The sequence below is a fragment of the Salvelinus fontinalis genome, chromosome 9 (assembly GCF_029448725.1).
Source record: "Salvelinus fontinalis isolate EN_2023a chromosome 9, ASM2944872v1, whole genome shotgun sequence".
Classification (NCBI taxonomy): Eukaryota; Metazoa; Chordata; class Actinopteri; order Salmoniformes; family Salmonidae; genus Salvelinus; species Salvelinus fontinalis.
The window spans coordinates 8,497,514-8,517,306 of NC_074673.1; the positions used below are offsets into that span (position 1 = coordinate 8,497,514).

The 19,793-nt window shown below is 44.1% G+C and overlaps 1 protein-coding gene across 5 annotated transcripts in view; it reads right to left on the bottom strand.

Annotated features, from left to right (window-relative positions):
- The window catches only part of LOC129862001 (2-oxoadipate dehydrogenase complex component E1-like), a 47,340-nt gene that overhangs the window by 13,495 nt on the left and 14,052 nt on the right, over window positions 1-19,793 (bottom strand). For all 5 annotated transcript variants that reach the window (XM_055933269.1, XM_055933268.1, XM_055933267.1 and 2 more), the window contains 9 exons: window positions 18,076-18,274; window positions 12,487-12,646; window positions 11,434-11,586; window positions 10,688-10,772; window positions 8,633-8,772; window positions 7,917-8,067; window positions 7,266-7,372; window positions 6,825-6,989; window positions 6,543-6,625 (listed from right to left, as the gene is read on the bottom strand). In XM_055933269.1, coding sequence (XP_055789244.1) covers window positions 6,543-6,625; window positions 6,825-6,989; window positions 7,266-7,372; window positions 7,917-8,067; window positions 8,633-8,772; window positions 10,688-10,772; window positions 11,434-11,586; window positions 12,487-12,646; window positions 18,076-18,274 — 1,243 coding nt within the window. The remainder of the gene's footprint in view (window positions 1-6,542; window positions 6,626-6,824; window positions 6,990-7,265; window positions 7,373-7,916; window positions 8,068-8,632; window positions 8,773-10,687; window positions 10,773-11,433; window positions 11,587-12,486; window positions 12,647-18,075; window positions 18,275-19,793) is intronic.

Consider the following 19,793-nt stretch of genomic DNA (forward strand, 5'->3'; position numbering starts at 1 on the left):
TACATAGACATCTGTCTCAGGGGCATCAGATACCACCTGGAGCTTCTCCCCCTGATACATAGACATCTGTCTCAGGGGCATCAGATACCACCTGGAGCTTCTCCCCCTGATACATAGACATCTGTCTCAGGGGCATCAGATACCACCTGGAGCTTCTCCCCCTGATACATAGACATCTGTCTCAGGGGCATCAGATACCACCTGGAGCTTTTCCCCTGATACATAGACATCTGTCTCAGGGGCATCCATTGTTTTATTTGTGAGGAACATGCAGACTGTGTTGTTTTAAAAAAATGTAGATGCAAACATGAGTCTCTGAGCAATGTTGTCATCTGAACCATTATAGTAGTGTGTTCTTGTGTAGTTTGTTGTTTGTTATTTGCATGCATTTGTAACAGTATAACTTTAAACCGTCCCCTCGCCCCGACACGGGCGCAAACCAGGGACCCTCTGCACACATCAACAACAGTCAACCACGAAGCATCGTTACCCATCGCTCCACAAAAGCCGCGGCCCTTGCAGAGCAAGGGGCAACCCTACTTAAAGTCTCAGAGCAAGTGACGTAACTGATTGAAATGCTACTAGCGCGTACCCGCTAACTAGCTAGCCATTTCACAACCGTTACACTCACCCCCCTTTCAACCTCATCCTTTTCCGCAGCAACCAGTGATCTGGGTCAACAGCATCAATGTAACAGTATAACTTTAAACCATCCCCTCGCCCCGACCCGGGCGCGAACCAGGGACCCTCTGCACACATCAACGACGGTCGCCCACGAAGCATCGTTACCCATCGCTCCACAAAGGCCGCGGCCCTTGCAGAGCAAGGGGCAACCCTACTTAAAGTCTCAGAGCAAGTGATGTAACTGATTGAAATGCTGACTATTGAAAATGACTATTTGTTGGTGTTTTAAAAATACTATGTTTGATTTGTTTTAAAATTTGTTTTAGTGCAGAGGTATCTTAAAGGGGTACGCACGCACATGGAATTTTTATGAGATTTTATTTTCTGAGTTTTAATTAAATCATTTTTCTTTGTGTAGTTTTTCAGAGTAGTGATTTTATTTGATTATGTTATTTGAATTTTTGTTTTATCTTTTGTACCAGTAGTAGTTTTGTTTTATACATTACTCTTATACTGAGAGACATGTGTTAAAAATGGGGGAGGATTCAGTTCTTTGAGGTTTTGGATTTAAGTTTATATACCTCGAGTGATATGTGAAGGAGTGTATTGTATTGTTGTGTTTGTTCTGTTCTATTGCCGAGGGGATATAGGTCTAACTTCCTGATCCTTTGGCTCTACGATGGAGTTGACAGTGTGATGGGGAGTATAAGCCAATTTGAAAAAAAAAATTCAATAGAATGTGTTGTTATTCTCTTTGAAATATGTTTAGACATGTGTATTAAGAATAATTGGTAAAAGTAAGAATTTATCATGTAGTTAATGAACTGAACTAAACTGTTGTTCTGATCTGTTAATGCATGGAAGAGATAATTGGACCAAACAGTGTGTGTACCTCAAACCCCCCTCTAACTGGCTGAAGAAGAGTGACAAAGGCGTTGAATAAGGCCCTGTCTGGACCACTTCTACCGAGAGAAAAGAAGCCAAGCCAGAAATCGGTGTACAGTATCCGATCTAAGCTATCAACTGCTTTTCTCTCATGTTTCTCTCAGGAGTGTGAGAGGAGTCCACGTGGAGTGAGCATGGAGAGAGACCTGTTCTAAACTTATGTTGTTGGTATATTGGTTGACGAATGGACAAGACATAATGGGTGGTAAAGGTGAGACATTGAAATTGGGACATTATCATGGGCCATCCACTTTGAACTGTAAAGTTATCTGAAGAAGAACGAAAAGGATGCCAGAAGAATCAGTGCCTGAAGGAGGGGGTTGGTCAACTGTGCCAACAAATTGTTTTAGAATTTTGGGGTATAAGGTTGATTGTAGAGGTCTACACCACGTAAAATTATAGTAATTTAGATTAAGAAAGCATGGAGATACTGATCTGTATTATAATCATGATAAAAAAGTTAATAGTAGAATTATGGGATAATTATACAGAATGTTAATATGAATGTAAATTCTGCCAATATTGATGGGTGTTAAATTGAGTTTTTTACTTTGAGTGATAAGACCAATTTGAATCACTGAACAATGTCATTCTAAATTTTGGTTGGATAATTAGTTGGGTTTTTAATTATGATTTGGAATATGAATGATTTCCCTGACCTATTCTCTATTCCTGACTACATCTCTGATGGTGAGGACTCCAATTCTGAGCATAAGGACTTAGAGGGATGACTGTCCTATATGTTGTGATGAGGCCTGTGTTTAGACACTGGTTCTCCTGTAACTTAGGGAGCATTTCTATGTTCTGTTTTTTATTTATTTTTTATTCAACAATGGATTATTCTGTGTGATTAAAACATGTGCAAGTCTGTCTTGTAGAATAAAGGTTGTACACTTAGTTTCAGGAAGGGAGAAAGCTTACATATAAGTCTGTGTTGTAGAATAAAGGTTGTAAACTTAGTTTCAGAAGGGAGAAAGCTTACATATAAGCTAAGGTACTTGACATTGAAGGGATTTGATTCTTTATTTTCTTTGATTCTTTATTATGTTTTTTCCCCCAATTCATATACTCTACAACTACTGTTAGTAAGGTGTAAAGTTACTGTTCTGATTCTCCAGAAGGGACAGAGTCCCTTGAGAGGGGAATGTCGTAGCTGAATCAGAATTAGTTAGGTAACATATGTAACAGTATAACTTTAAACCATCCCCTCGCCCCGACACGGGCGCGAACCAGGGACCCTCTGCACACATCAACAACAGTCACCCACGAAGCGTCGTTACCCATCGCTCCACAAAAGCCGCGGCCCTTGCAGAGAAAGAGGGCAACACTACTTCTAGGTTTCAGAGCAAGTGATGTAACTGATTGAAACGCTACTAGCGCGTACCCGCTAACTAGCTAGCCATTTCACATCCGTTACACTCACCCCCCTTTCAACCTCCTCCTTTTCCGCAGCAACCAGTGATCCGGGTCACGGCACCAATGAAACAGTATAACTTTAAACCGTCCCCTCGCCCCGACACGGGCGCGAACCAGGGACCCTCTGCACACATCAACAACTGACACCCACGAAGCATCGTTACCCATCGCTCCACAAAAGCCGCGGCCCTTGCAGAGCAAGGTGCAACACTACTTCTAGGTTTCAGAGCAAGTGACGTAACTGATTGAAACGCTAGTAGCGCGTACCCGCTAACTAGCTAGCCATTTCACATCCGTTACACATAGATAAATAAGATGTTTTATTTATATAATATTCTTATGTGAGATACTTGTCATTAGGATGTCTCCTTTTGGACTATAGGGTTGGCAGTTGCAGTTATCCCTTCTCAGCTGGGGCTCAGTCACTTGGGGCCCAGAGAGGGGAGAGGTCAGGCTTGTCTTTTACATGTCTGGTAATATGCAGGAATATCAGAAAGGGAGAGGTCAGGTTTGAACATTGTCTTCATATGTGAATGTATCTGTTAAACCATGTGAAGGGCTCCACAATGTCTGTACGCCAGTCACTCCCTCCTTTTCCCATTGGGGGAGGAGTATGGCAGTGTCTGGAACCATTGTATTACCCCTCTGATGTTGCACTAATCTTGAGATAGTATATGACCTAGAAGTCACTCCCCTCAGTGAGCTTGTCCAGGAGTGGGGAGAAGAGGGGGTGTATTTCAGATGGGAGTATCTAAAGTTGACAATTGATATATGCCTTTGGATGAGGTAATGTTTTGGTACTATGAAGTACCAAGAACGAGATTAGAACCTCGTCTTAGAGACCAAACTGAACAATAATTTATAGCTAATGCTATCTGGCTATGTGATACTCCTCTCTCAAGTAAAAGGCCCTTTGTGAAGTTCCTGAGAGCTGTGGTTCGTCATGTGAGTTGAGAGGGGTGTATCTTGGCTATAAAAGATACTAGAATTATTTTGTAAGCACTCTCAGAATTAATTTATAGACACTGAATTAATCTGAGAGTCAAAGGGCTATGGTGAAGCTCATATAATTAAAGATTAAGTTATAAATATAAAAAAATATATATATATAACTCTGACTTGTGTGTGGTTTGTAAACTCTCCTCATTTAGTAATATAGTAAATTGCCACGACACTTGACACAACTGTGGGAAGCATTGGAGTCAACATGGGCCAGCATCCCTGTGGAACGCTTTCGACACCTTGGGCTTCTGAGTGATACAGCGGTCTAAGGCACTGCATCTCAGTGCTAGAGGCATCACTACAGACCCTGGTTCGATTCCAGGCTGTATCACAACCGACCATGATTAGGAGTCCCATAGGGTGGTGCACAATTGGCCCAGCATCGTCCGGGTTTGGCCGGGGTAGGCCGTCATTGTAAATTAGAATTTGTTCTTAACTGACTTTCCTAGTTAAATTAACCAAAGATTTCCCTATTAAATTAACCAAAGATTTCCCTATTAAATTAACCAAAGATTTCCCTATTAAATTAACCAAAGATTTCCCTATTAAATTAACCAAAGATTTCCCTATTAAATTAACCAAAGATTTCCCTATTAAATTAACCAAAGATTTCCCTATTAAATTAACCAAAGATTTCCCTATTAAATTAACCAAAGATTTCCCTATTAAATTAACCAAAGATTTCACTATTCAATTAACCTAATATTTCCCTGTGACAAACGTTTTTATATAGATTAAATAGGGTTTATTTTAAATATTTTCATAGTTCCTTACTCATGATGGTAAAAGCATCCCAAGAATCTGGCCAAAATTTTTGTTTAGGTTTTTAGATTTGATCCGTTTTGGCTACAGACAAGCGTTTTATAAGTTTTTTTTGCATTGTAAAGTTGCGACCAAAGTCACCAAGCCATGCTGCGTTTGTTTCTATGGCAGAGCCTGTGGTATAAGCTAAACCCAGAGACATATATTAAGAAATAAATGACTCTGGCTAAGCCTAATCAGACTTGTCTGTGCTAATTGTTTTCACAGACAAAGTAAAATGATACAAATGACTTTGCTTGTGAAACAACCTGAATGCACAGGACTTGAAAAGGTATTTAGACCCTTTAATCAGTACTTTGTTGAAGCACATTTGGCAGCGATTACAGACTCGAGTCTTCTTGGGTATGATGCTACAAGCTTGGCACACCTGTATTTGGGGAGTTTCTCCCATTCTTCTCTGCAGATCCTCTCAAGCTCTGTCAGGTTGGATGGGGAGCGTTGCTGCACAGCTATTTTCAGGTCTCTTCAGAGATGTTCGATCGGGTTCAAGTTGGGGCTCTGGCTGGGTCACTCAAGGACATTCAGAGACTTGTCCCATAGCCATTCCTGCGTTGTCTTGGCAGTGTGCTTAGGGTCGTTGTCCTGTTGGAAGGTGAACCTTCACCCCAGTCTGAGGACCTGAGCGCTCTGGAGCAGTTTTTCACCAAGGATCTCTCTGTACTTTGCTCCGTTCATCTTTCCTTTTGATCCTGACTAGTCTCCCTGTCCCTGACGCTGAAAAACATCACCACAGCATGATGCTGCCACCACCATGCTTCACCATAGGGATGGTGCTAGATTTCCTCCAGACGTGACGCTTGGCATTCAGGCCAAAGAGTTCAATCTTGGTTTCATCAGATCAGAGAATGTCTGAGAGTCTGAGAGTCCTTGCGGCCTGTCATGAGCCTTTTACTGAGGAGTGGCTTCCGTCTGGCCACTCTACCATAAAGGCCTGATTGGTGGAGTGCTGCAGAGATGGTTGTCCTTCTGGAAGGTTCTCCCATCTCCACAAAGGAGCTCTGGAGCTCTGTCAGTGACCATCAGGTTCTTGGTCACCTCCCTGACCAAGGCCCTTCTCCCCCGATTGCGCAGTTTGGCCGGGCGACCAGCTCTAGGAAGTCTTGGTGGTTCCAAACTTCTTCCATTTAAGAATGACGGAGGCCACTGTGTTCTGGGGGACCTTCAATGCTGCAAACATTTTTTAGTACCCTTCCCCAGATCGGTGCCTCGACACAATCCTGTCTCGGAGCTTTACGGACAATTCCTTTGACCTCATGGCTTGGTTTTTGCTCCGACATGCACTGTCAACTATGGGACCTTATATAGACAGGTGTGGGCCTTTCCAATCAAGTTGTAGAAACATCTCAAGGATGATCAATGGAAACAGAATGCACCTGAGCTCTATTTTGAGTCTCATAGCAAAGGTTCTGAATACTTATGTAAATAAGGTATTTCTGTTTAGAATTTTTTATAAATGTTTTTGTTTTGTCATTATGGGGTATTGTGATGTCATTATGGGGTATTGTGATGTCATTATGGGGTATTGCGTGTAGAATGATGAGGAAAATGTTGTATTTAATCCATTTTAGAATACGGCTGTAGCGTAACAAAAATGTGGGAAAAAATCAAGTGGTCTGAATACTTTTCAAATGCACTGTATCTATCACATCATATAACCTTTTTTCAGTTCCATATTTAAATTATTTCCTGACACTCTCTATTTGATGGAGAGTGTATTGTGGGTCCTTCTTTACCTTGCTGGTGTGACTGAGGGGTCACCAATCACAGGCTTGAAATATGTACCAGGAGCCATGTCAACCAGACCGGATGTTGCTCCCTACAGGTAGAAAACAGGAAGGAAATACAACCCAGTCATTAAATATCCCCTGATCTATAAATCACATTCCATCCCAAATAACTAGTCACTATGTGAGAAGATGAGTGTTTCTGCACCTCTCCTTGCCCAAACTGATTCCCCTCAAATAGCCTAAATGACTACTCTATGGCTTGATTGTATTAGAGGTTGAATGTCTTACAGAGAATCGGAGCAGTGTCTTGGGCCCGGCCACGATGAGCGGCTTGCGGAAGTTGCGTATCATCTGTCGTCTCAGCAGGTGGAAGTACTGTGCTGGTGTCGTAGGGTTGACAACGCCCATGTTGATATTGTCACCATCCACCCCCTCCTCTTTACTGTCACACAGCTGGGGAGATGGCGAGAGACAATGGTTATTTAGATAGACAAGAAACTATACGTTTCAATGATCATCATACGACCAGCCGTATTGAGTAGCTATAACAGAGGTAGTAGACCCAGGTTCTTAATCAAAAGTCGTTCCTCAATTCCTCACCTCCTCTCCCCTCATTCCTCCCCTATTGGGATTTTGAGAAGGAAGTGAGGAGAGCAGAGAAATTGAAGAGGAAAGACGTTTGACAAAAGAAGCCCAGCCAAACAAATTGGGACCGGCTGTCCTCCTCACCTGTAGGAACCTCTCTATACGGCATGAGGAGTGTTCAGGTCCGGCTCCGTCATAACCATGGGGCAGCAGGATCACCATCCCACACTGCAGCAGCCACTTAGCCTCACCTGGGAGAGACAGGGAAACGTTTCAATCAACCCCTAATGAAACCAGCCTCCATCTAGTGATTATGAAGGTTTTATGAAAGCTATATGAAGCCTTTACGTATCCCACAATGCAGCAGCTACTAAACCTATTGGATTAGGAACCACAAACACAGCTCAGAGTTATCTGTGAGTGCATCTATGTAGTGTTAATCAAGGCTGCTCTATAAAGCCTTTTATATGTCGTCGTTAGACAACAGCCTATTATCTCTACTCGGACATGAAGATGAGAAAATGGGTTGGCTCCATATTCCGTTCATTCAGCTACTTCCTTCAAACCCTCCTCATTCAGTTCTAAAGATTGCTGGGCCGGTTTCCTGGACATGGATTGAGCCAAGCCCTGGACTCAAAACCAATTTCAATGGTAAACATGTTATTTAGTCCAGAACTAGGCTTAATCTGTGTCCAGGAAGCAGTCCCGATAGGTATACTGTAAGTGCACCACGAGTGGTTAGAATGAACCCGGTCCATCATGTACAACTGTCTGTACACACAGGAACTATCATACCTCCGGAGATGAAGGTGTCGAATATGATCTGAGCTCCGTTGAAGAAGTCACCAAACTGAGCCTCCCAGATGGGCAGGAGTTTAGGCTGGGCGATGGCCATGCCGTACTCAAAGCCCAGCACGGCCTCCTCAGACAGAGCACTGTTACACACCTGGGTGATACACACACACACACACACACACAAACAGACATCAAACAGTGCACGCTCTATAACAAGTTTAACCAGTATACGGTAGAAGTACAGTATAAGTAAGATAATGGTTTAGTTATAATGAGCATGTGAATGTTTCAGTTGTACAGGGGTGGGCAACAGGAGGAATTTTCTTTGCCCCGCCGAAAATGTTTAGTACATTTTTTAAATATATTATTATTTTAGTTTAGTCACAAAACCAAAATCACCAGGAATTCAGCTTTAAAAAATAGTTCAATATAGGAAACCTGTTCCCAAGAGACACATGTGATCGTGTCTCAATGCAATTCAAGGTATGAAATTATTGTATTTGAAAATAACAAATCTCTTTTTAGGATTAGTTGTGGTATATTTGCAGTGTACAAATTATTATAATTATATTTCTGGTCCTTCAACCATCCGCACCAACAAAAAAAGGCATCCAGCGGCTGATTCTAGTTGCCTACCCTGCAGCAGTATTACTTACAGGAATCTTTACAACGTGGATTAGGGGGTTGTACATAGTCATCATGTATGTGTTAAATACCTCCATGAATCCTTTCTGTTCAGGGTCTATGTGGTTTAGGGGGATGTACATATCATTTGTGTCCTGACAAACTATCATGGCATGTCTCTGACTGAAGGTGCCTCTCCCAACGTCCTGCCCACTGATGCGAATGTTGAACCCTGCAGAACAGAATAAATACATTCTTAGAAAAACAGAGACATGAGCGAATTACACATAGAAATGACAACAACAAAACAAATGTGTTGTTGTAAATATTGACATTTTATGGAAATGTTCAGTCTGGAAAACCTAAATCTATCTACCTAACAAGCAATTTCTGTAAAACATAATTAAATAAAAATCAATCCCTATTGTTTCCACTATCATGCCAAAACCCACACCAAACTATGCTGGCTCAGGTACAGTTGAAGTTGGAAGTTTACATACACCTTAGCCAAATACATTTAAACTCCGTTTTTCACAATTCCTGACACTTAATCCTCGTAAAAATTCCCTGTCTTAGGTCAGTTAGGATCACCAGTTTATTTTAAGAATGTGAAATGTCAGAATAATAGTAGAGAGAATGATTTATTTCAGCTTTTATTTCTTTCATCACATTCCCAGTGGGTCAGAAGTTTACATACTCTCAATTAGTATTTGGTAGCATTGCCTTTAAATTGTTTAACTTGGGTCAAACATTTCGGGCAGCATTCCACAAGCTTCCCACAATAAGTTGGGTGAATTTTGGCCCATTCCTCCTTACAGAGCTGGTGTAACTGAGTCAGGTTTGTAGGCCTCCTTGCTCGCACACGCTTTTTCAGTTCTGCCCACAAATTTTCTATAGGATTGAGGTCAGGGCTTTGTGATGGCCACTCCAATACATTGACTTTGTTGTCCTTAAGCCATTTTGCAACAACTTTGGAAGTATGCTTGGGGTCATTGTCCATTTTGAAGACCCATTTGTGACCAATCTTTACCTTCCTGACTGATGTCTTGAGATGTGGCTTCAATATATCCACTTCATTTTCCTGCCTCATGATGCCATCTATTTTGTGAAGTGCACTAGTCCGTCCTGCAGCAAAGCACCGGCTTGCAAGCCTCCCCCTTTTTCCTCCAAACATAACGATGGTCATTATGGCCAAACAGTTCTATTGTTTCATCAGACCAGAGGACATTTCTCCAATAAGTACGAACTTTGTCACCATGTGCAGTTGCAAACCGTAGTTTGGCTTTTCTATGGCGGTTTTGGAGCAATGGCATCTTCCTTGCTGAGCGGCCTTTCAGGTTATGTCGATATCGGCTTCGTTTTACTGTGGATATAGATACTTTTGTACCTTTTTCCTCCAGCATCTTCACAAGGTCCTTTGCTGTTTTTCTGGGATTGATTTGCACTTTTCGCACCAAAGTACACTCACCTCTAGGAGACAGAACGCGTCTCCTTCCTGAGCGGTATGACGGCTGCGTGGTCCCATGGTGTTTATGCTTGCGTACTATTGTTTGTACAGATGAACGAGGCACCTTCAGGCGTTTGGAAATTGCTCCCAAGGATGAACTAGACTTGTGGTTTACAAGTCTTTCTGAGGTCTTGGCTGATTTCTTTTGATTTTCCCATGATGTCAAGCAAAGAGGTACTGAGTTTGAAGGTAGGCCTTGAAATACATCCACAGGTACACCTTCAATTGACTCAAATGATGTCAATTATCCTATCAGAAGCTTCTAAAGTCATGCTATCATTGTCTGGGATTTTCCAAGCTGTTTAAAGGCTCAGTCAACTTAGTGTATGTAAACTTCTGACCCACTGGAATTGTGATACAGTGAATTATAATTTAAATAATCTGTCTGTAAACAATTGTTGGAAAATATGACTTGTGTCATGCACAAAGTAGATGTCCTAACCGACTTGCCAAAACTATAGTTTGTTAACAAGAAATTTGTGGAGTGGTTGAAAAACGAGTTTTAATGACTCCAACCTAAGTGTATGTAAACTTCTGACTTCAACCGTATATCCAACAACTATGGTGGATACGTAACCAGGCCTGCTCAGTACAGCTTGGTTTGGCTCTGTAGTGTAAAAAGCCATCGAGTCTGACTGACCTTGGCAGAGCAGAGAGCCAAACGCCATGGCCTCAGCAGTGGACCAGTCCAGATTAGTGCCATTCTCCACCTTCGCAAGGCGACCCTGAGAGAAGAACACAACAGATCAGGTTTTCATAGAGCTTCAGAGTCTTTAAAACGAGAAGAGCGAGCTTCATCCAGCTCTTGCAAGTAACAACAGACTGCACTGTTCACCCTAGTGAGGCCTGCCGTCACCCAATTACATTTGGGCTTTAGAAAAGCTCTATATTGCTGAAAGTTTATTTGTCACGTGTGCCGAATACAACAGGTATATAGAGCTTACAGTGAAAAGCCGAATACAACAGGTATATAGAGCTTACAGTGAAAAGCCGAATACAACAGGTATATAGAGCTTACAGTGAAAAGCCGAATACAACAGGTATATAGAGCTTACAGTGAAATGCTTACTGACAGGATCTAAACAACAGTGCAAAAAGGGCAACATATTGTATTTAGTCTTCAAAATCGGTTTTGTCCTTTTTCATTTGTACGTTGTTGTTTACTTTTCTTTGTTTGTTTTCTTCTATTGAACTGTACATTTGTATTATATCTTGAAACTGCAATTGTCTAGAATATGCATGAAAAAACAATAATTGTTCACAAAAAGAAAAGCGCTGTATTGTAGCGACCGTGTTAGTAACATCTAACATGTAATCTAACAATTCCACAACAACTACCTAATACACACAAATCTAAGTATATATATATCCTATAATTGTTATTACCGCCACGTGCATCTTCCCCAGGTGACTGTGTAGCTGGACTCCTTCGGGGATCTCCACAGATTTGGCCCCTACGTACTGCAGCAGGGGAGCAGGCACCCCGGTGTCCCAGTGAGTGACCCTGGCCTGGGGCTCCTCCAGACCTCCCCAGCGCCCCTGCAACAACAACAATACAACTTTATTAGTCTATTTGCTACAGCAAACAACAGAAACATGTATTCTGCTCCGTTTCTCAACACCCCAGAGAGCTCTCGTCACCAGACCTTGGTACAAACGGTCACATATTCTGAGCGTTTGCTTTAACCTGCCTGTAGTGTCAACTATTCTATTGGTTCCATTGCACGACGCAAACTCAATCAAGTCCAGCTAAAGTATTTGAAATGATTTCACATCACAGACCTGCAGGTTAGTGGGTGGAGGGCTGTAGAGGGCCATGTTACCTGGTGGGTGGAGGGCTTTAGAGGGCCATGTTACCTGGTGGGTGGAGGGCTGGTGGGTGGAGGGCTGTAGAGGGTCATGTTACCTGGTGGGTGGAGGGCTGGTGGGTGGAGGGCTGTAGAGGGTCATGTTACCTGGTGGGTGGAGGGCTGGTGGGTGGAGGGCTGTAGAGGGTCATGTTACCTGGTGGGTGGAGGGCTGGTGGGTGGAGGGCTGTAGAGGGTCATGTTACCTGGTGGGTGGAGGGCTGTAGAGGGTCATGTTACCTGGTGGGTGGAGGGCTGGTGGGTGGAGGGCTGTAGAGGGTCATGTTACCTGGTGGGTGGAGGGCTGGTGGGTGGAGGGCTGTAGAGGGTCATGTTACCTGGTGGGTGGAGGGCTGGTGGGTGGAGGGCTGTACAGGGTCATGTTACCTGCAGGTTCATGGGTGGAGGGCTGTACAGGGTCATGTTACCTGCAGGTTCATGGGTGGAGGGCTGTACAGGGCCATGTTACCTGCAGGTTCATGGGTGGAGGGCTGTACAGGGTCATGTTACCTGCAGGTTCATGGGTGGAGGGCTGTAGAGGGCCATGTTACCTGCAGGTTCATGGGTGGAGGGCTGTACAGGGTCATGTTACCTGCAGGTTCATGGGTGGAGGGCTGTAGAGGGCCATGTTAGTCAGCTTGTCGTTCAGCATGCCGTAGTGGGCGGTCCTGATAGCAACACGCTCCTCCTCTGTCATCAGGCCCTCTGAGATCAGCTGGTCAGCGTAAGAGTCTGGGGTGCTCTTCCTGGAGCTGGGGGGATGAGGAGAGGGTAGGTATTTGATGTTAATTGGACATTGTTCTGTAATCAAGGGTATACAAGGACAAACAGTCTAAAGCAAATACTTATATATTAGGAAGGTTAGGGTTGATGAGGTGTTGTTTGAAAGGATTAGATAAGATGGCTTCATGGTCAGTTCATTGTTATACTGTAATCAAGTATACAGGGCATTGTTATACTGTAATCAACTATACAGGCCAAGGAAATAAACATCAGCAACCATCTTGTTGCAAAGAGAATTAGAGAGGATACCTAGTCAGTTGTATAGGGAAAGGGGGGTACCTAGTCAGTTGTATAGGGAAAGGGGGGTACCTAGTCAGTTGTATAGGGAAAGGGGATACCTAGTCAGTTGTATAGGGAAAGGGGGGTACCTAGTCAGTTGTATAGGGAAAGGGGGATACCTAGTCAGTTGTATAGGGAAAGGGGGATACCTAGTCAGTTGTATAGGGAAAGGGGGATACCTAGTCAGTTGTATAGGGAAAGGGGATACCTAGTCAGTTGTATAGGGAAAGGGGATACCTAGTCAGTTGTATAGGGAAAGGGGGATACCTAGTCAGTTGTATAGGGAAAGGGGGGTACCTAGTCAGTTGTATAGGGAAAGGGGGGTACCTAGTCAGTTGTACAGGGAAAGGGGGATACCTAGTCAGTTGTATAGGGAAAGGGGGGTACCTAGTCAGTTGTATAGGGAAAGGGGGATACCTAGTCAGTTGTATAGGGAAAGGGGGGTACCTAGTCAGTTGTATAGGGAAAGGGGGATACCTAGTCAGTTGTATAGGGAAAGGGGGGTACCTAGTCAGTTGTATAGGGAAAGGGGGATACCTAGTCAGTTGTATAGGGAAAGGGGGGTACCTAGTCAGTTGTATAGGGAAAGGGGGATACCTAGTCAGTTGTATAGGGAAAGGGGGATACCTAGTCAGTTGTATAGGGAAAGGGGGATACCTAGTCAGTTGTATAGGGAAAGGGGGATACCTAGTCAGTTGTATAGGGAAAGGGGGATACCTAGTCAGTTGTATAGGGAAAGGGGGATACCTAGTCAGTTGTATAGGGAAAGGGGGATACCTAGTCAGTTGTATAGGGAAAGGGGGGTACCTAGTCAGTTGTATAGGGAAAGGGGATACCTAGTCAGTTGTATAGGGAAAGGGGGATACCTAGTCAGTTGTATAGGGAAAGGGGGTACCTAGTCAGTTGTATAGGGAAAGGAGGGTACCTAGTCAGTTGTATAGGGAAAGGGGATACCTAGTCAGTTGTATAGGGAAAGGGGATACCTAGTCAGTTGTATAGGGAAAGGGGGATACCTAGTCAGTTGTATAGGGAAAGGGGGGTACCTAGTCAGTTGTATAGGGGAAGGGGGATACCTAGTCAGTTGTATAGGGAAAGGGGGGTACCTAGTCAGTTGTATAGGGAAAGGGGGATACCTAGTCAGTTGTATAGGGAAAGGGGGATACCTAGTCAGTTGTATAGGGAAAGGGGGATACCTAGTCAGTTGTATAGGGAAAGGGGGATACCTAGTCAGTTGTATAGGGAAAGGGGGATACCTAGTCAGTTGTATAGGGAAAGGGGGATACCTAGTCAGTTGTATAGGGAAAGGGGGATACCTAGTCAGTTGTATAGGGAAAGGGGGATACCTAGTCAGTTGTATAGGGAAAGGGGGATACCTAGTCAGTTGTATAGGGAAAGGGGGATACCTAGTCAGTTGTATAGGGAAAGGGGGATACCTAGTCAGTTGTATAGGGAAAGGGGGATACCTAGTCAGTTGTATAGGGAAAGGGGGTACCTAGTCAGTTGTATAGGGAAAGGGGGGTACCTAGTCAGTTGTATAGGGAAAGGGGGGTACCTAGTCAGTTGTATAGGGAAAGGGGGATACCTAGTCAGTTGTACAGGGAAAGGGGGATACCTAGTCAGTTGTATAGGGAAAGGGGATACCTAGTCAGTTGTATAGGGAAAGGGGGATACCTAGTCAGTTGTATAGGGAAAGGGGGGTACCTAGTCAGTTGTATAGGGAAAGGGGGATACCTAGTCAGTTGTATAGGGAAAGGGGGATACCTAGTCAGTTGTATAGGGAAAGGGGATACCTAGTCAGTTGTATAGGGAAAGGGGGGTACCTAGTCAGTTGTACAGGGAAAGGGGGATACCTAGTCAGTTGTATAGGGAAAGGGGGGTACCTAGTCAGTTGTATAGGGAAAGGGGGTACCTAGTCAGTTGTATAGGGAAAGGAGGGTACCTAGTCAGTTGTATAGGGAAAGGGGATACCTAGTCAGTTGTATAGGGAAAGGGGATACCTAGTCAGTTGTATAGGGAAAGGGGGATACCTAGTCAGTTGTATAGGGAAAGGGGGATACCTAGTCAGTTGTATAGGGGAAGGGGGATACCTAGTCAGTTGTATAGGGAAAGGGGGGTACCTAGTCAGTTGTATAGGGAAAGGGGATACCTAGTCAGTTGTATAGGGAAAGGGGGATACCTAGTCAGTTGTATAGGGAAAGGGGGTACCTAGTCAGTTGTATAGGGAAAGGAGGGTACCTAGTCAGTTGTATAGGGAAAGGGGATACCTAGTCAGTTGTATAGGGAAAGGGGATACCTAGTCAGTTGTATAGGGAAAGGGGGATACCTAGTCAGTTGTATAGGGAAAGGGGATACCTAGTCAGTTGTATAGGGAAAGGGGGATACCTAGTCAGTTGTATAGGGAAAGGGGGGTACCTAGTCAGTTGTATAGGGGAAGGGGGATACCTAGTCAGTTGTATAGGGAAAGGGGGGTACCTAGTCAGTTGTATAGGGAAAGGGGGATACCTAGTCAGTTGTATAGGGAAAGGGGGATACCTAGTCAGTTGTATAGGGAAAGGGGGATACCTAGTCAGTTGTATAGGGAAAGGGGGATACCTAGTCAGTTGTATAGGGAAAGGGGGATACCTAGTCAGTTGTATAGGGAAAGGGGGATACCTAGTCAGTTGTATAGGGAAAGGGGGATACCTAGTCAGTTGTATAGGGAAAGGGGGATACCTAGTCAGTTGTATAGGGAAAGGGGGATACCTAGTCAGTTGTATAGGGAAAGGGGGATACCTAGTCAGTTGTATAGGGAAAGGGGGATACCTAGTCAGTTGTATAGGGAAAGGGGGATACCTAGTCAGTTGTATAGGGAAAGGGGGATACCTAGTCAGTTGTATAGGGAAAGGGGGTACCTAGTCAGTTGTATAGGGAAAGGGGGGTACCTAGTCAGTTGTATAGGGAAAGGGGGGTACCTAGTCAGTTGTATAGGGAAAGGGGGATACCTAGTCAGTTGTACAGGGAAAGGGGGATACCTAGTCAGTTGTATAGGGAAAGGGGATACCTAGTCAGTTGTATAGGGAAAGGGGGATACCTAGTCAGTTGTATAGGGAAAGGGGGATACCTAGTCAGTTGTATAGGGAAAGGGGGATACCTAGTCAGTTGTATAGGGAAAGGGGGATACCTAGTCAGTTGTATAGGGAAAGGGGGATACCTAGTCTGTTGTATAGGGAAAGGGGGATACCTAGTCAGTTGTATAGGGAAAGGGGGATACCTAGTCAGTTGTATAGGGAAAGGGGGGTACCTAGTCAGTTGTATAGGGAAAGGGGGGTACCTAGTCAGTTGTATAGGGAAAGGGGGATACCTAGTCAGTTGTACAGGGAAAGGGGGGATACCTAGTCAGTTGTATAGGGAAAGGGGGATACCTAGTCAGTTGTATAGGGAAAGGGGGGTACCTAGTCAGTTGTATAGGGAAAGGGGGGTACCTAGTCAGTTGTATAGGGAAAGGGGGATACCTAGTCAGTTGTATAGGGAAAGGGGGATACCTAGTCAGTTGTATAGGGAAAGGGGGATACCTAGTCAGTTGTATAGGGAAAGGGGGATACCTAGTCAGTTGTATAGGGAAAGGGGGATACCTAGTCAGTTGTATAGGGAAAGGGGGATACCTAGTCAGTTGTATAGGGAAAGGGGGATACCTAGTCAGTTGTATAGGGAAAGAGGGATACCTAGTCAGTTGTATAGGGAAAGGGGGATACCTAGTCAGTTGTATAGGGAAAGGGGGATACCTAGTCAGTTGTATAGGGAAAGGGGGGTACCTAGTCAGTTGTATAGGGAAAGGGGGGTACCTAGTCAGTTGTATAGGGAAAGGGGGGTACCTAGTCAGTTGTATAGGGAAAGGGGGGTACCTAGTCAGTTGTATAGGGAAAGGGGGATACCTAGTCAGTTGTACAGGGAAAGGGGGATACCTAGTCAGTTGTATAGGGAAAGGGGATACCTAGTCAGTTGTATAGGGAAAGGGGGATACCTAGTCAGTTGTATAGGGAAAGGGGGATACCTAGTCAGTTGTATAGGGAAAGGGGGATACCTAGTCAGTTGTATAGGGAAAGGGGGATACCTAGTCAGTTGTATAGGGAAAGGGGGATACCTAGTCTGTTGTATAGGGAAAGGGGGATACCTAGTCAGTTGTATAGGGAAAGGGGGATACCTAGTCAGTTGTATAGGGAAAGGGGGATACCTAGTCAGTTGTATAGGGAAAGGGGGATACCTAGTCAGTTGTATAGGGAAAGGGGGATACCTAGTCAGTTGTATATGGAAAGGGGGATACCTAGTCAGTTGTATAGGGAAAGGGGGATACCTAGTCAGTTGTATAGGGAAAGGGGGATACCTAGTCAGTTGTATAGGGAAAGGGGGATACCTAGTCAGTTGTATAGGGAAAGGGGGATACCTAGTCAGTTGTATAGGGAAAGGGGGATACCTAGTCAGTTGTATAGGGAAAGGGGGATACCTAGTCAGTTGTATAGGGAAAGGGGATACCTAGTCAGCTGTGTAGGGAAAGGGGGATACCTAGTCAGTTGTATAGGGAAAGGGGGATACCTAGTCAGTTGTATAGGGAAAGGGGATACCTAGTCAGTTGTATAGGGAAAGGGGGATACCTAGTCAGTTGTATAGGGAAAGGGGGATACCTAGTCAGTTGTATAGGGAAAGGGGGATACCTAGTCAGTTGTATAGGGAAAGGGGGATACCTAGTCAGTTGTACAGGGAAAGGGGGGATACCTAGTCAGTTGTATAGGGAAAGGGGGATACCTAGTCAGTTGTATAGGGAAAGGGGGATACCTAGTCAGTTGTATAGGGAAAGGGGATACCTAGTCAGTTGTGTAGGGAAAGGGGGATACCTAGTCAGTTGTAAAACTGAATGTATTCAACTGAAATGTGTCTTCCATATTTAACCCAACCCCTCTGAATCAGAGAGGAGCAGGGAGCTGCCTTAATCTAGTTGTCAATGACTTAGGCTACCTGGTTGGATAAATCATTGGAGAGCCTTATGTTGGCAGTTTGCACTTTCCAGAATATAACTTATTAGTAGAACCTTGTCCAATGAATTGATTGTTAAATACCTCCGAGGGCAGTAATGTCAACAACCTACCGGATGATCTTGTACATGGCAGGGTTAGTGAAGGAGGGTTCGTCCAGCTCGTTGTGTCCCCACTGTCTGTAGCAGAGCAGGTCCAGGATAACATCCTTCCTAAAGCGTCTCTGGTACTCCACCGCCAGCCGCGTGGCTCGCAGCACCTCCTCCGCATCATCACCATTCACATGGATCACCGCACAGCCCACCATCTTACCTGGAGAGGGGAAAAGACACACAGAGTGAGATATTACAGATATATTGACATTCCCGTATATTACTGATTATAATTCCCATAGAGATATACTTGAAATATGTTAACGATATCGTAACTCCCAGTTGTTATATTATTCACACACACACACACCACACACACACAGTCAGCAAAAAAAGAAACGTCCTCTCACTGTCAACTGTGTTTATTTTCAGCAAACTTAACATGTGTAAATATTTGTATGAACATAACAAGATTCAACAACTGAGACATAAACGGAACAAGTTCCACAGACATGTGACTAACAGAAATGGAATAATGTGTCCCTGAACAAAGGGGGGGTCAAAAAGTAACAGTCAGTATCTGGTGCGGCCATCAGGCTCAAAATGGCCAGAAACAAAGACCTTTCTTATGAAACTCATCAGTCTACATTTACATTTACATTTAAGTCATTTAGCAGACGCTCTTATCCAGAGCGACTTACAAGTGCATACATTCATACTTTTTTTTGTACTGGCCCCCCGTGGGAATCGAACCCACAATCCTGGCGTTGCAAGCGCCATGCTCTACCAACTGAGCTACACGGCACCCCGTCTATTCTTGTTCTGAGAAATTAAGGCTATTCCATGCGAGAAATTGCCAAGAAACTGAAGATCTCGTACAACGATGTGTACTACTCCCTTCACAGAACAGGGCAAACTGGCTCTAACCAGAATAGAAAGAAGAGTGGGAGGCCCCGGTGCACAACTAAGCAAGAGGACAAGTACATTACAGTGTCTAGTGAGAAACAGACGCCTCACAAGTCCTCAACTGGCAGCTTCATTAAATTATACCAGAAAAACTCTCGTCTCAAAGTCAGTAGTGAAGCGGCGACTCCGAGATGCTGGATTAGCACAGGAGTGATGGTTGCTGATAATGGGCCTCTTAAAGCCTATGTAGATATTCCATAAAAAATCTGCCGTTTCCAGCTACAATAGTCATTTACAGCATTAACAATGTCTACACTGTATTTCTGATCAATTTTATGTTATTTTAATGGGCAAAGACATTTCTAAGTGACCCCAAACTTTTGAACGATGTGTGTATGTAACCGATGTGAAATGGCTAGCTAGTTAGCGGGGTACGCGCTATTAGCGTTTCAATCGGTGACATCACTCCCTCTGAGACCTTGAAGTAGTTGTTCCCCTTGCTCTGCAAGGGCTGCAGCTTTTGTGGAGCGATGGGTAATGATGCTTCGAGGATGGCTGTTGTTGATGTGTGCAGAGGGTCCCTGGTTCGAGCCCAGGTAGGGGCGAGGAGAGGGACGGAAGCAAAACTGTTACATGTACATACATACATACACTGCTCAAAAAAATAAAGGGAACACTTAAACAACACAATGTAACTCCAAGTCAATCGCACTTCAGTGAAATCAAACTTTCCACTTAGGAAGCAACACTGATTGACAATACATTTTACATGCTGTTGTGCAAATGGAATAGACAACAGGTGGAAATTATAGGCAATTAGCAAGACACCCCCA